This window comes from Schistocerca nitens, chromosome 1 (assembly GCF_023898315.1).
Source record: "Schistocerca nitens isolate TAMUIC-IGC-003100 chromosome 1, iqSchNite1.1, whole genome shotgun sequence".
Lineage (NCBI taxonomy): Eukaryota > Metazoa > Arthropoda > Insecta > Orthoptera > Acrididae > Schistocerca > Schistocerca nitens.
In genome coordinates this window covers 1,057,058,992-1,057,075,344 of record NC_064614.1, presented here as the reverse complement: position 1 = coordinate 1,057,075,344, position 16,353 = coordinate 1,057,058,992, and the positions used below count along the sequence as shown (strand labels likewise).

Here is a 16,353-nt window from a genome sequence, read left to right as displayed (position 1 = left end):
TGCTTTTTGCACCCTGTTTTGCAAAGTAAGACTGAACTCCTATACATAGCGCTTCTAGCTTGCTCCATAGCATTTAATGTTCACGAGTATCAAAACCCTTCGACAAGTGTAAGAATATGTCCGTAACACAATCATCCCTGTCAAGAGCTTCAAGTATCACTTTTATGTACTCTGTAATTGCCAGTACTGTATTTCTCTCATTTCGGAATCAAACTGTCCTTCCTTAGAGAGATTATGAATTTAAAACTCTAAAGTAAGCATAGTCTTGTCAAAAACAACATCAACGATTAATTTTGAGCACATCAGTTATATTTTCCAGTAAATACAACCAAAATTCAAACTCAATAAGAACACCTGAAGAAACTCTCCACCCTGCTCACTTCGTACTCCCGCCTTGGAGCACCACTGTCCACCACCTCTACAACAACCTCTAAACCTTGGGCACGTCCCCTCATAGCCCACAAACCCTGTCTCGCAGACCTACTACATTTACCTCACCCGCCAAAACTAGTTGCCACCACCACACAGAATGCAGAACATTAACAGATCCGACGCACAATCATGAACTTTTCGCTCAAAAGTCTTAGCCACGTAGAAATATCAGTCTTTTCCAAAGGCCTCACTTTTTTTCCCACTCCGAAATTCAGTCATGCAGGACTCGTTAGAGACCTTGTCTCCTCCTCCCAGTCCCGATAGTGGAAACACTTTTTCGCCACCAACTCTTCCAGTCAGACTCAATAAGAAATCGTTAGTGATGTAAGTGAAGAAAAACATTACCTAATTCATAAATGTATCTTGTTCACATTGTTGGGCTTGTGTAGAGTTTTTGGTTGTTATTAGCTCCAACTGCAGTCAAAAATAAGCTTAAAATAGATGTACAAAAATTTGCAATATGCAGCTACCATCCGGTTTCGACTCTTATTGTGCACCAGTTCTCATTTAAGTAAACTAACTTATTTGGTGCATAGTATACCCTACTGTGATCCAATACTTCACAGATTACGTTAGCCACTTCAAGGAACTGCACAAAACGAGGTAAATACGATAAATTTACACGATCAGATTATAATGTGTGTATAGAATGAACAATTTTAGATATCAAGGAAATTTTTTAATCTGGCTAAATTTTCAGTGAAGCTGTTCCAATTCAAATTTGGTATTTTTAATACTAGTAATCATCCACTTCTTTCCATATGGCTTTAGCTAAAATGTTTTCGTCATGCGAAAGATCTAACAAGTCAACTGTGTCAATAAGAACACGATACGCTAAGATCATATCCTGCAGTATGTTTCCTGAATTACTAATAATATCACAGATTCTCAAATCTGAGAACATACAGGGTGAGTCACCTAACGTTACCGCTGGATATATTTTGTAAACCACATCAAATACTGACGAATCGATTCCACAGACTGAACGTGAGGAGAGGGGCTGGTGTAATTGGTTAATACAAACCATAAAAAAATGCACGGAGGTATGTTATTTAACACAAACCTACGTTTTTCTAAATGGAACCCCGTTAGTTTTGTTAGCACATCTGAACGTATAAACAAGTACGTAATCAGTGCCGTTTGTTGCATTGTAAAATGTTAATTACATCCGGAGATATTGTAACCTAAAGTTGACGCTTGAGTACCACTCCTCCGCTGTTCGATCGGGTATATCGGAGAGCACTGCAACATACATCGAGTTTCTACAGAATGATCTGCCAACGTTGCTCGAAAATGTCCCACTGGAAACGAGTCGACGTATGTGGTATCAGCATGATGGTGCACCTGCACATTCCGCAATTAACACTAGGCTGACCCTTGACAGGATGTTCGACGGGCGTTTCATAGGACGTGGAGGACGCATAAATTGGCCATCGCGTTCTCCTGATCTTACACCTCCGGACTTCTTTCTGTGGAGTACGTTAAAGGAGAATATGTACCGTGATGTGCCTACAACCCCAGAGGATATGAAACAACGTATTGTGGCAGCCTGCGGCTACGTTACACCGAATGTACTGCGGCGTGTACGACATTCATTACGCCAGAGATTGCAATTGTATGCAGCAAATGATGGCCACCACATTGAACATCTATTGGCCTGACATGTCGGGACACACTCTATTCCACTCCGTAATTGAAAACGGAATCCACGTGTGTACGTGTACCTCACCCCTCATGGTAATGTACATGTGCGTCAGTGAAAAAGACCAATAAAAAGGTGTTAGCATGTGGATGTAATGTGCTGTTCCAATCCCTTTGGATCCCTACGTAATTCGGTGCTCTCCGATACACACGATCGAACAGCGGAGGAGTGGTACTCAAGCGTCAACTTTAGGTTACAATATCTCCGGATGTAATTAACATTTTACAATGCAACAAACGGCACTGATTACGTATTTGTTTATATGTTCAGATGTGCTAACAAAACTAACGTGGTTCCATTTAAAAGAACGTAGGTTTGTGTTAAAAAACATTCTTTCGTGCATTTTTGTATGGTTTGTATTAAACAATTACACTAGCCCCTCTCCTCTCGTTCGGTCTGTGGAATCGGTTCGTCAGTGATGTGGTTTACGAAATATATCCAGCGGTAACGTTAGGTGACTCACCATGTATATGTTCACATTACTACACAGTTAAAAAAAAAAAGAGCAATTCTTGGTTTAAGGATGTTCTGGTCATCTGAAAAAACGTTGTTCTCTCCTACGTGTTATGTCTCTGCCGTATTCCTACCAGAGAATTGATGCAAGTTGGTCTTGCGGTTTATGAAGTTAGCGCATGGTAAAGTAAATCCATTTCTCACATGGGCAGGAACCGATAGCACGGGTAATCGTGGTGTTTACCAGAACAAACGACTAAAATGAAAGCCTGCTGGGTTTCACGGGAGAAATTTCTCCAGGTATTTGTCCTGGACTCAGTGCAAGGCGTTAATTGAAGTGTTGGCTCTGTGCGCCCCTAAGATTTTGGACTGCTCTGTCCGCAGGTATTGGACTTACAGACCGGGAAGCGTCTCGGTCCAGGAGTCGACGGCGAGCTGTGCTTCAAAGGATGGGGCTTGTCAGAGGAGTACACGGACAAGGAAGGCTGGGTCCACACTGGAGACGTGGGCCACTATGATGCGGATGGCAACTTCTACGTCGTCGACAGAGTAAAGGAACTCGTCAAATACCGCGGTGTCCACGTGAGTTCTAGTTCTGGAGACTAGAATCCTATCCTATTCTCTGCTACGTACATTAGATTTACCCGTTGTGAGTAATAACTGCAACAGTTTTCCACATTACTTCATGTAAAACTATCCTCTTGCTTCTAAAGCATACTTCAGCGTAAAATTGAATTAAAAATATATATAAACTTCATTAAAATACACAAGATTGTCGCTTGTATAGTTCTCACAATTTCAAGACAGAATTGTTTCAGAATATTTTTTAAAATAACTTGTTTCAATAAGTATAGGAAGGAAGTCTTTAATTCGTGTATTGTATGGAAGTATAAATGATTGCTACACTCTTAATGCACATGTATATCAGTCTACTTTTGCTTCACCTCTACTGCCAGTCTTTTTTTTTGTGCTCAGAGATATATGCAAGTAAGATGTGCCTAGCACTTCCCGTGTGACGACTGTATACAATATGGCAACTTCTCCTTCACAAATACATCGAAATTAGCTTTTAAAATTAAAGATACTTGTTAAATGAATGATGATGGCAGTAACTTGGAAAATCTGGTAATGTAGTTTATAGCAGGAAGTTCAGTTGTAGTAGATGGTAAATTCACCAAAATTTTATATGAACAAATGGACGATCATTTATTCATTACGAAGCATACGAAATCCTTATACATTATCTTGTGCCACATCTTTTTTTCTTCTACAACACTGTATCATTGCCCTTTTAAATAACATATTTACTTGCATAAGAACATCACGCTGGGTACACAAGCTCTTTAACTATTCCTATTAAATTTTAACTCATAAACAACATAGATTCACTTAAAACTACTTTCAGCATTGATTAATTTCTGACATCTTCTATAGAGCCTCCACATATCTCCCGCTCAACATGTCACCAACCTGCCAAATGAAAGCAAGTGTCAAGTGTGACACTTTCGTTCAACTCACTACCTTCACTTCAATCCAAAGTCCACACATACGATCAGTTATTAGTGTGCATTACCATGACTTTTTCTGTCTCCCTCATGAATCGAAGCTTTGATCAGTCCAACGAACACAATTATACGTTTCTTCCCTTACTACTGTTCTTCTGCTGTCTGAATCACCTGTGGGGGTTTGCCTTGTTTTTATGATTTCACATTGATATTATTTTCTCTAGCCATACTACTTGAGTAAAAAATTAATAAACGTAAACAATTCACACGTTTATATGAAATTTACATATATCAGATAACATAAATAACGTTTTTGAAATCTCAGTTATTAAACCGAGTAGCGTGGTCCAGATTGAGCGATTTTTCGATAGGATAACTTGCTGGAAACTCAGTTTGATGGCACTATCTGGACGACGCTACTTGATTGAATACCTGGGAACATTTGAAAACCACATTTCGTAAGGTAAGCATAAAATTGCACACAAATAGCGTTAATTTAAAAATACGTAAGTAAATAAACACTCGCCGGCCTGAGTGGCCGAGCGGTTCTAGGCGCTACAGTCTGGAACCGCGCGACCGCTACGGTCGCAGGTTCGAATCCTGCCTCGGGCATGGATGTGTGTGATGTCCTTAGGTTAGTTAGGTTTAAGTAGTTCTAAGTTCTAGGGGACTGATGACCTCAGAAGTTAAGTCCCATAGTGCTCAGAGCCATCTGAAACATTTGAAATAAACACTCAATGACAACTTCCGTCTCAGAAACATTGCGCTACAGCTATAAAACAACTGTTGAATAACGCAAGTAAGGAATTCTGTTCCTAGGAAGACAACACTATGTCTTGGAACTAGTTGAGGCCCTTGTTCCGTATTTCACTGTAACCTGTGTTACCCAAATACATAAACGCTAAAATATTTTTTGTGCATCTTCAACTACCATGTTGTGAACAAGTCTGCCACTGACAAGACTGCATGACACATGAATGAGACAGCGTTTTTGAAGTACATTGTGACGAACGCTGCAACAGAACAGTACTCGCCTTTCTAACGACAAGTTCAGCGATTCTGTTATTTCAAAATTTCTGTGATTGACATGATGAAGTTCAAGCGAAGTAAATGCATTAGCCCACCTACTGTCTCTTCTGAGGTATGATACTTCCGAAACAATACTGGTAAACTTCTTTATTTATGTGGAAATTGTGTCACTTGCGGTTGATAAATACGTTGTACGACTAGTATCTCCTTCTAGACTGCATCTTCGGCACGGAGTCTAACTTTTGCCTATCATCAAAGCTTTGGCAGTTAAAGCAGCTCTCAATGTTAGGAACGTATTTCCTAACTTTAAAGCAGATAAAACCTGTTGTATGTGCTCGGTTAACTGTGGTAATTAGAAATTAAGAATGATAGCTGTCTTCTCGAGCTCACTATTTTCAGTTTTCATAAGATGATTTTCATAGATGACACCTTTGCTTATTCATTTATGTTGTAGTTCATCTGCAGGCATCATGATGCGGTAGATTACAAAACCTTTCACTAATATAAAGCTGTGTGCTACCCACTGTTGATGGAATACTCTCCAATTGTTTGAGCTTGTAACACCTTGTTTACTTGGTTAGCTGTCATTACCACTATCAGAAGTCCATAATTACTTTGTCTCTTCTTGGGTTTCTGTTGTCTTATAAGTCCTAAAGTTTTATTAACGTAGAAAATTTGAAATTCACCCAGGCCGCCATGCGCTGTTGCCATTTTTCGGGATGCACTGTCTCGTGATGCCAATTGAGGAGCTACTCGACCGAATAGTAGCGGCTTCGGTCAAGAATACCATCTTACAACCGGGAGAGCGGTGTACTGACCCCATGCCCCTCCTATCCGCATCCTCCACCGAGGATGACACGGCTGTCGGATGGTCCCGGTAGGTCACTCGTGGCCTGAAGCCGGAGAGAGAAAATTTGAAAGTAATCAAACGAACCTTACGCACTCTTAATAACGTTGAACAAATTATTCAGTACAGGATATGGTCTGTTACTATAACTGCGGTATGTTATATTAACAGACGTCTCAGATGGACTATCCATGCTAGGTCATCTTGCGGTTTGTCTGTTAATGCTGCTTAAGAGATCATCCAAACCACAGCAACTGCTTGAAACTGATGTAGACTTCACTGACATCCCACAAGGAGCTAGGAATATAAGTATCCACAAAGACACAGCTCTGCTTGCCGGTGTAAAGCTTATTCCATTGGAGTGCAAGAGTTTTCTCAAAAGTTACCCATCAACAGCTGCTCCATCGCAAGCACCATCCATGTTATGGGCACAAAGCACACCTTGAGATTCAGTGATTCATTATAGAAGTGTATACTATCTATAAGATCTAGACACACGATGTACCCTGTCACACTGCACAGTGGTCAGTCAAGCATGCCTAAAGATGACGTAAGATATGAGGTGATCACCAGACCCCAGCTAAGGAAACCTGGTTCGTCACAGAAAATGAAGGCTGCAGTCATTGAGTTTCTCGTCATTTGGCATGACCAAGGACCTTATCCAATCTCACGGAAGCAGCGAACATGGTCTCCCCAAGTACTGTTTCTTTGCTGTCCATCTTATCCTTTTTTTTTTATTTTGTCATCAGTCATCAGACTGATTTGATATGGCCCGCTACGAATTCCTCTCCTGTGCTAACGTCTTCATCTCGGAGTAGCACTTGCAGCCTACGTCTTCAATTATTTGCTGGATGAATTCCAAAATCTGTTTCCTCTACAGTTTTTGCTCTCTACAGTTCCCTCTAGTACCATCGTAGTCATTCCATCATGTCTTAACCGATGTCCTATCATCCTGTCCCTTCTCCTTATCAGTGTTTTCCATATATTTCTCTCCGCTACGACTCTGTGCAGAAACTCCTCATTCCTTACCTTATCAGTCCAGTAATTTCCAACATTCGTCTATAGTATCACATCTCAAATGCTTCGATTCCCTTTTCTAGAATTGAGGCCTATATTTGATATTACTGGACTTCTCTTGGCCAGGAATGCCCTTTTTGTCATTGCTAGTCTGCTTTTGATGTCCCCCTTTCTCTGTCTGTCATTGGTTATTTTATTGCCTAGGTAGCAGAATTCCTTAACTTTATCTACTTCATGACCATCAATCGTGATGCCAAGTTTGTAGCTGTGCTCATTTCTTCTAATTCTCATTACGTTAGTCTTTCTTTGATTACTTTCAATCCATGCTCTGTACTCATTAGACTGTTCATTCTGTCCAGCAGATCATGTAATCCTTGAAACTTCCTGGCAGATTAAAACTGTGTGCCGGACCGAGACTCGAATTCGGGACCTTTGCCTTTCGCGGGCAAGTGCTCTACCAACTGAGCTACCCAAGCATGTAATTCTTTTTCACTTTCACTCAGGATAGCAATATGATCGGCGAATTGTATCATTGATATCCTTTCACCTTGAATTTTAATTCCACTACTAGACCTTTCTATTACTTCCATCGTTGCTTCGTCGATGTACAGATTTAACAGTAGGGGCCAAAGGCTACATCCTTGTGTTACACCCTTTTTAATACGACCACTTCGTCCTTGGTCGTCCGTTCTTGTTGTTCCCTCTTGGCTCTTGTACATATTGTATATGACCCGTCTCTCCCTATAGCTTACCCCTACTTTTCTCAAAATTTCAAATATCTTGTACCATTTTACACTGTCGAACGACTTTTCCAGGTCGAAAAATTCTATGGACGTGTCTTGATTTTTCTTTAGTCTTGCTTCCATTATTAACTGCAACGTCGGAATTGCATCTCCCGTGCCTTTACCTTTCTTGAATCCAAACTAATCGTCATCTAGCGCATCCTCAATTTTCTTTTCAGTTCTTCTGTATATTATTCTTGTCAACAACTTGGATGCATGAGCTGTTAAGCTGTTTGTGCGCTAATTCTCGCACTTCTCAGCTCTTACCGTCTTCGGAATTGTGTGGATGATGTTTTCCCGAAAGTCAGATTCTATATCGCCAGACTCATACATTCTACACACCAACGTGAATAGTCGTTTTGTTGCCACTTCCCCCAATGATTTTAGAAATTCCGATGAAACGCTATCTATACCTTCTGTGCTATTTGATCTTAAATCCATCAAAGCTCTTTTAAATTCCGATACTAATACTGGATCCCCCATTTCTTCTAAATCGACTCCTGTTTCTTCTTCTACTACATCAGACAAATGTTCCCCCTCATAGAGGCATTCAATGTATCCTTTCCACCAATCCGCTCTCTCGTCTGCATTTAACAGTGGAATTCCCGTTGCACTCTTAATATTATCACCGTTTCTCTTAGTGTCACGGAAGGTTGTTTTGACTTTCCTGTACGCTGAGTCTGTCCTTATGACAATAATTTCTTTTTTGATGTCTTCACATTTTTCCAGCAGCAATTTCGTCTTAGTTTCCCGGCAGTTCCTATTTATTTCATTCCTCAGCGACTTGTTTTTCTCTATGCCTGAGTTTCCCGGAACATTTTTGTACTTCTTCCTTTCATCGATCAATTGTAGTATTACTTCTGTTACCCATGGTTTCTTTGCATTTACCCTCTTTGTACCTATGTTTTCCTTCCCAACTTCTGTGATGGCCCTTTTTAAAGATATACATTAAACTGTATTGCCTACTGAGCTGTTCGTTATTGCTGCATCTATAGCCTTAGGTAATTTCAGCCATATCTCATAATTCCTTAGTACTTACGCATCCCGCTTCTTTGCGAATTGAATCTTCCTGACTAATGTCTTGAACTTCAGCCTACTCTTCATCAATACTATATATATATATATATATATATATATATATATATATATATATATATATATATATATATACGTCTGCTCCTGGGTACGCCTTACATTCCAGTACCTGATTTCGGAATCTCTGTCTGATCATGATGTAATCTAACAGAAATCTTCTCGTATCACCCGGCCTTTTCCAAGTACACATCCTCCTCTTGTGATTCTTGAACGGAGTATTCGCTATTACTAGCAGGAATTTGTTACAAAACCCAATTAGTTTTTCTCCTCTCCCATTCCTTGTCCCAAGTCCATATTCTCCGGTAACCTTTTCTTCTACTCCTTGCCCTACAAGTGTACTCCAGGCCCCCATGACTATTAGATTTTCATATCCATTTACATACTGTATTACCTCTTCAATATCCTCTAACATTTTCTCTGTCACTTAATCTTCAGCATGCGAGGTCGGCATGTATACCTGAACTATCGTTCTCGGTGTTGGTTTGCTGTCGAATCTGATAAGAACAAACCTGTCACTAATATGTTCACAGTAACACACTCTCTGCCCTGTGTTCCTATTCATAACGAATCGTACTCCCGTTATACGATTTTCTGCTGCTGTTGATATTACGCTATACTCATCTGACCTGAAATCCTTGTCTTCTTTCCACTTCACTTGACTGATCCCTACTATACCTAGATTGATCCTTTGCATTTCCGTTTTCAGATTTTCTAGTTTCGCTACCACGTTCAAGCTTCTGACATTCGAGACCCCGACTCGGAGAGCATTGTCCTTCCGGTGATTATTCAATCTTTTACCCATGGTATCCTCCTTCTTGACCGTCCCCTCCGGGATATCCGAATGTGGGACTATTCAAGAATATTTTGCCAATGGATAGATCATCATGACACTTCTTCAATTACAGGCCACATGCCTGTGGATACATGTTACGTGCCTTTAATGCAGTGGTTTTCCAATCCTTCTGCATCCTCATGTTGTTGATCAGTGCTGATTCTTCCGCCTTTGGGGGCAGTTTCCAACCCCTGGGACAAGAGGCTGCCCTAAACCTCTGTCCCCTCCTCCGCCCTCTTTGACAAGGCCGTTGTCAGAATGAGGGTGACTTCTTAAGCCGGAAGTCTTCGGCCGCCAATGCTGATTATTAATAATAATTTAAGCAGCGAGAGGATTCGATCCCAGGACCGAAGATGTTTTGGGTATGAATCAAAGACGCTACCGTTAAGCCCATTTTATCTCAATAAGCATTGTTTTCTACTGAGTACTGCAAGTATTTTGCGGTGGTGAGGGGAGTGACTGTGTTGGTAGGTGTCACCATCAGAGCTGGAGGCCTGGCTGCTGGGACACCCGCAAGTGTCGGAGGCAGTGGTGGTGGGCCTGCCACATGACGAGGACCAGGAGCACCCAGCTGCCTTCGTCGTGCTGGCCCAAGGCGCTACCGTCACTCCTGACGAGTTGAAGCAACTGGTCAAAGGTGAGGCAAAACCCCCTTTCGGTATCTTACATTAATAACTTAACATTTGCTGTCTTAAAGCCAATAGTGTCTAATAGAGTAACGAGATTTTCTAAGAAACATATTAATATTGCAAGATCACAGGTTAATAGAAGCACGAGATAATTCATTGGAAATGTGAAATGCAGTGATCGAGGAAGCCAAGGCAACATGTCAACAGTCTGTAGAGAATATTGGTCGACGACGGTGGTGTGTGGGTGAGCGTCACCCATATGGAAAACACCCACTGTAATGATATTCATAAATGTCAGCACAACAGGTTGAAACGCCAGATTGATGTACGGATTTGCAGTCAGGGTAACTACGAGAAAGCACCCGAGACGATTAGGTAGCCCAGAGCGTCTGGCACTTAGACAGGTTGAGTACAGGTCCTCAACTGGCCTCCTAACGAACACATAGCTGTCACTGTCGGGGAGAAGGACTCATCTTACATCTGGAAACACAACTGCCCTCCACCCTGCCCTCCAGTAAGCTCTCGCTTGTCACCACTGGAGCTACAAATGGCGTTGGTTTGGGGTCAGTGGAATGCACATTACAGGAAATCTGGGTTGGAGCTGTCCTTAAAGTAAACGATTTGTAACTTCGTTGTGTCACTCCTGCTACAATGAATCGCCACAAAAAACTTGTACAGGCATGCGTATTCAAAACTGGAGATATGTAAACAGCCAGAATACGACGCTGTGGTCGACAACGCCTATATAAGACAAGTGTCTGGCGTAGTTGTTAAATCGGTTACTGCCGTTACAATGGCATGTCATCAAGATTTAAGTGAGTTTGAATGGGTCACAGCATCTCCGAGATAGCGATGAAGCGGGGTTTTTTCCATATGACGATTTGATGAGTGTACCGTGAATATCAGGAATCCGCTAAAATATCAAATCTCCGGGGAAAAGATCCTGCAAGAACGGGACCATCGATTTTCGAAGAAAATCGTTCAACGTGACAGAAGTGCAACCCTTCTGCAAATTTCTGCAGATTTCAATGGTGGGCCACCAACAAGTTTCAGCGTGTGAACCATTCAACGAAATATCATCGATATGGAGTTTTGGAGCCGAAGGTCCACTCGTGTACCCTTGATGACAGCACGAAACAAAGCCTTACGCTTCGTCCGAGCCCTTGAGCACCGACTTTGTATTGTTGATTACTGGAAACATGTTGGCTAGTCGGACGAGTTTCGTTTCAAATTGTGTCAAGCGGATGGACGTGTACGGGTATGGAGACAGTCTCATGAATCCACGGACCTTGCATGTCAACAGGGGTCTATTCAAGCTGGTAGAGGTTCTGTAATGATGTAAGGCTTGTGCAGTTGGAGTGATAGGGACCCCTGATACGTCTAGATACGACTCTGACGGGTGACACGTTTGTAAGCTTTATCTCTGATCACCTGCATCCATTCATGTCCATTGTGCATTCCGATGGGCTTGGGCAATTCCGGCAGGACAATGCGACAACCTACACGACCATGGAATTGCTACAGAGTGGCTCATGGAACCCTCTTCTGAGTTTAAACACTTCCGATGGCCACCAAACTCCCCAGACATGAACATTATTGAGCATATCTGGGATGCTTTGCAAATGTGCTTTTCAGAAGAGATCTCAGCCCCCTCGTACTCTTACGGATTTTTGGACAGCTTTGCAGGATTCATGGTGTTAATTCCTCCAGCACTACTACAGACATTAGTCAAGTCCATGCCACCTTGTGTTGCAGCATTTCTGCGTCCTCGCAGGGGCCCTACACTATATTAGGCAAGTGTCCTAGATTCTTTGGCTCTTCGTTGTAAACTGCTACTGCAGATTCAGTACAATGCACCAGATCCATACATTAAACACAATGATCTACCCTCTCAGTAGTCATGCATGGCCATTCAGAGCATGCTAGTCTCCTTGCGACCATACATTATGGTGGTCACCGCTGCGAGCAATCGTGTACAGTGGCTATGTTCCTGTCAAGTCTGTCTGAAATATCGCAGAAGGAATATCTAACTTGTCATAGCATTATTACAGGACCTACGTGTTGATAATGGCGTCTTTGTCACCTTAAAGACTTACTTGACTAACATCAACTCAGCACGTACAATCTCAAAGGCAACTAACGATCATGACCATTACAGCTTGTATTTAAAGCAAACCTTATTTTAATTCTCATAGTGGTGCTACTAGCGCTACTCGTATGCGACTGATGCCAAATTCGAGCAGACATTGTCTTTCAGATGTAGAAACATGCCTACAAAACTACTTCATTGTGTTGCAGTTTTTTCCGTCATTGCATACTCACACACACACACACACACACACACACACACACACACACACACAAACAAACCTCTACTGCAGTCCTTAAGGACATGGGGTGCTTTACGACGATGAACAAAAGCGAAATTCTTTTTATAATTTTGTTAAAGTCTGTAGTTTTTCCTGAAAGCCCCAATTACTTAAATTAGAGGAAACCATTAGTATGTCGCAAAATAACAGGGAAACATTTGCTTTCAGCGATTCTGTTTGGGATATGTTGTTTACGTTGGCAACACTGCTGTTTTACAACGTCTGAAGATGACCGTCTTTGCTGTTGTTTGACATCTGTTTTGTGCACTGTTTAATTTATGACTTACTGAAAGTTTGTTTGTTGACAATGTGCTAAAGATTTGTGTATGTCTAGATATTCATTAGTATACAATAAGTGCTAATAATGTCATACATCAAGAAATTCGGTAAAAGGAAATCCAGTGATAACTAGTTTACGAACAAAGGAGTCTGTAATATTCAGAGGAATCTATGTATGTGATCTTCAGGAATGATTCAGCTTTTTGTCTTGATGGTGATGCTGTTTGTAGTGGATCCTAAAATCTTCCTACTGGTTTGTTATTCAGTTTCTTCCAGCCAATCTGGCCCACATTGTCCATTCCGGAAATTTAGAAACCAAGGAGCTTGCAGTAGGAGTGATGTATTTGACAGTATCGAACGTGAGCAAGCGTTCATAGGTCTCAGGTTATGCAGTTGGGGCCTGTGTTTGGTAGACATTTTTTCTTGCTTTCGTTCAATGATTAGGGGGCCCCTTACCTTAAAGTGCTACAGTTACCCTTCTCCATCATCCCTGATAGTTTGTCTACTTCATCACGGGATTATTCTATACATCATAGGTCATTAGGAGTCCCGCATAGAGCATCCTAGCGAGGGAAATCAGTTTCCGCAATGTTGGCAAAACATATAACTCAACAATTGTATTGAGTCAGTATATGGATCACCGCACCAAGAAAAAGTAAACAAACGAAGAAAAACTGAGAGGCTAGTGAGACTGCAGATGATAAACCTGTACGAAGCTAAAGGAACTATAGTGATGTATCTGCGACACCAACAGCCTCAATCTGCACCTGACATCTTTACGTATCACAGACAGTTTTGGTGATATTTCTAAAATTTTTGGGAAGTGCTAACGAAGACTTATTTTGAAAACGATAAGAGCATTGATGGTGAACTTCTTTGCTTTTACGTTGAAATAGTAAGCGGACAACAGTGTCCTATGATTATAAAGGTTTCCTGTCTTACCTTAGATCAAACATACAGAACCACGTCGCATCCCTAATGAAGATAGATCTCGTGATTGAACAAATTCCATACGTTTTCCCTTTTCCTTATCTGAGTATGTGTGCGATGGGGGGGGGGGCATAAATTAAGAATAAAATTTCGCTCGTTCGAATCTTTTTTAATGTTGACGATAACATATCCCCATTAATTTCTACAGCATCACAATCAGATAGAATCGCTGATATTGTTCCAGCAGCTCTCAAATTTGCTCGGTATGACTTGTCATTATGGTTATTGACATTCGGACCATACATGGTGCTTCATAATGACATTCCTCACGGGAGAGTTTGAACTGACAGTGACCAGCTACCCCTACGCATGGTGTGTTTTTATCCCTGCCCTGAGAAATGTACACCTTATATGCTACACCATTGCAGTCTATCTAATCTAGGCTAGTCCACCCACTGCCCATCGCAGTGAAATAAAGATAGTGCAATAAAGATCGTCACTTGTTGTTGCTTTTAGAGAAAGCGTGCGGCAGCGAGGAGAAGCTGCTACACGGGGGCGTGTTCCTGGTGGAGTCCATCCCTCGCGTGGCCACTGGGAAGGTCAGCAGGGGGCAGCTGCGGCGCGCTCTCCTGGAGAGGGTCACAGGAAGGGCCTAAGCACACTCTCAGAAATAGCAGCTGACGTCTTCTGGGGTTCGCTGCCGTCTCACAGAGCAACGGGTACCTTTCAAACGACAGCAGGCTACACAGTAACCCACTTGCTATCCGCTGTACATTTCTGTTCGCTGGTGTAACATTACCTCTGTAATAAAGTTCACAAGCCTTGCAGAATAAGAACTGTGAGTTTTTCAGTTAATCACAATCAAAAGACAGACAGTTCTCCAGTACAGGAAATATGTACAAAATGTTTACTACTATATGCTGGTAACTACAATTAGGGCATCAATCGATACATTCCACTGCATCCTAGGACGAGTAAGGTATGTAAGACGAAGATAACTGCAATATGTCAGCGTGTGACATGTCTTAATATTGCTTCATCTTTATCCCTGCATTTTATTGATGTAACTGTATAATTTTCGCTTCATCCCAATTGTCTAATGTGCTGTGTATAAGTGGCTGCATATTTTTCCCATGATTGCATTGTTCTGATGCGGAAAATGGTACGGAAGCCTTATGCTACGGCCAAGCTGATGTGTGGTGAGGGCACGGTGGGATATGCCAGGTCCCCTGTTGTCGCGTGAAGCATAATGTGCGTGGAAAATACATACATTATCCATAGGTAATGACTTTAATGGTAGCATTTAATCAAATGAATCGCCTGCGTAGGCGTGTAACTAAATTATGTGATCTATGTAGTTAAAATAAGTTTTCGATATTCAGTATGTTAACATTGAAAAGAAAATTATAATTTGTCTTTTAAATCATCGCTCTTTTGACTGGTTTGACGCTGTTCGCCATCTTTTGTGTTAACTTTTTGATGTGCACATACCTGGTACATCCTGTATAATCAGTTTTGTATATTTTCATCTTTGAATACAGCCTCTCCAGTGGCAATTTACGAATTCCTAAATGTCCCACAAATCATTCCTCTTCTTCTATTAACCTTCTTATGTTACTGAAATTGTGACGTAAAATAAAATAGGAAGAAGAGGAGCTGTTTTGTTTTATGAATACCACTTATCTTGCAGGCTTCAAGGCTTTCGAGACGAATCTGGGGAAGTATGCTCGTATTGTTTGCATCTAGCACTTTCGTGAATTTTCTGTATGAAAAGTTTGCTGCCCAGACGATCAGACTTGAAGGCATCGTTCTTTAGGGCGCTAACAGGTGTCACTATAGAGAGAAAGTAAAGGCTAACAGCTCACAGAGAACCGTGGGACTTGACTGTAAACGGGAGTTGTTCAAAATTCGAATTTTCTATTGTTCTTCGCTGGTGATCCTTACGAGACGAGCTTGTGCGGTGGTTAGCATAGTAATGCACTGGAAATTTTGTCATAGGCAGCCATTCAAAGGACAGTGATTTATGTGACATTGCTTCAGATTGCGGTTAAGTATGTCAAAACACAATTTCATGACTGTGAACTCATCTTAAAGTAAGTTTCTCCACAAATTACTACCACTAGGAACGACAGTCAGCTTCTAATCGCACACTGCTGCAACAGGGCTCCCACGCACTTCCAGTATTAGTGTGTAGTTGATGGGCTACACGGCACTGTGCTGTCCCCACGTAAGGAGAAGACCGCTGTCAGATGAGGGAGACGTACTGAAAGGGGAAACAACCCTGTGCACATGAAGAATACACAGAGCAATCTCCTTGAAGGAAACATAGCCGTCTCATTGTCAGTGTGTGATCTGCAGCAACGACGTATTATAATTTTTGCGACTTATAATAACACAGAAGAGGTCCAGTTTTGGCTCTCGCCATGGTGCAATTCTGAGTGACACGAAAAAA

General features: G+C 41.6%; 1 protein-coding gene across 1 annotated transcript in view; it reads left to right on the top strand.

Moving 5' to 3' along the window:
* The window catches only part of LOC126238097 (uncharacterized), a 101,049-nt gene extending 85,764 nt beyond the window's left edge, over positions 1-15,285 (top strand). The window contains exons 6-8 of the mRNA XM_049947767.1: positions 2,972-3,169; positions 10,166-10,331; positions 14,418-15,285. Of these exons, the coding sequence (XP_049803724.1) occupies positions 2,972-3,169; positions 10,166-10,331; positions 14,418-14,557 (504 nt within the window). The 3' untranslated portion in view covers positions 14,558-15,285. The remainder of the gene's footprint in view (positions 1-2,971; positions 3,170-10,165; positions 10,332-14,417) is intronic.
* The last annotated feature ends 1,068 nt before the right edge of the window (positions 15,286-16,353 follow it).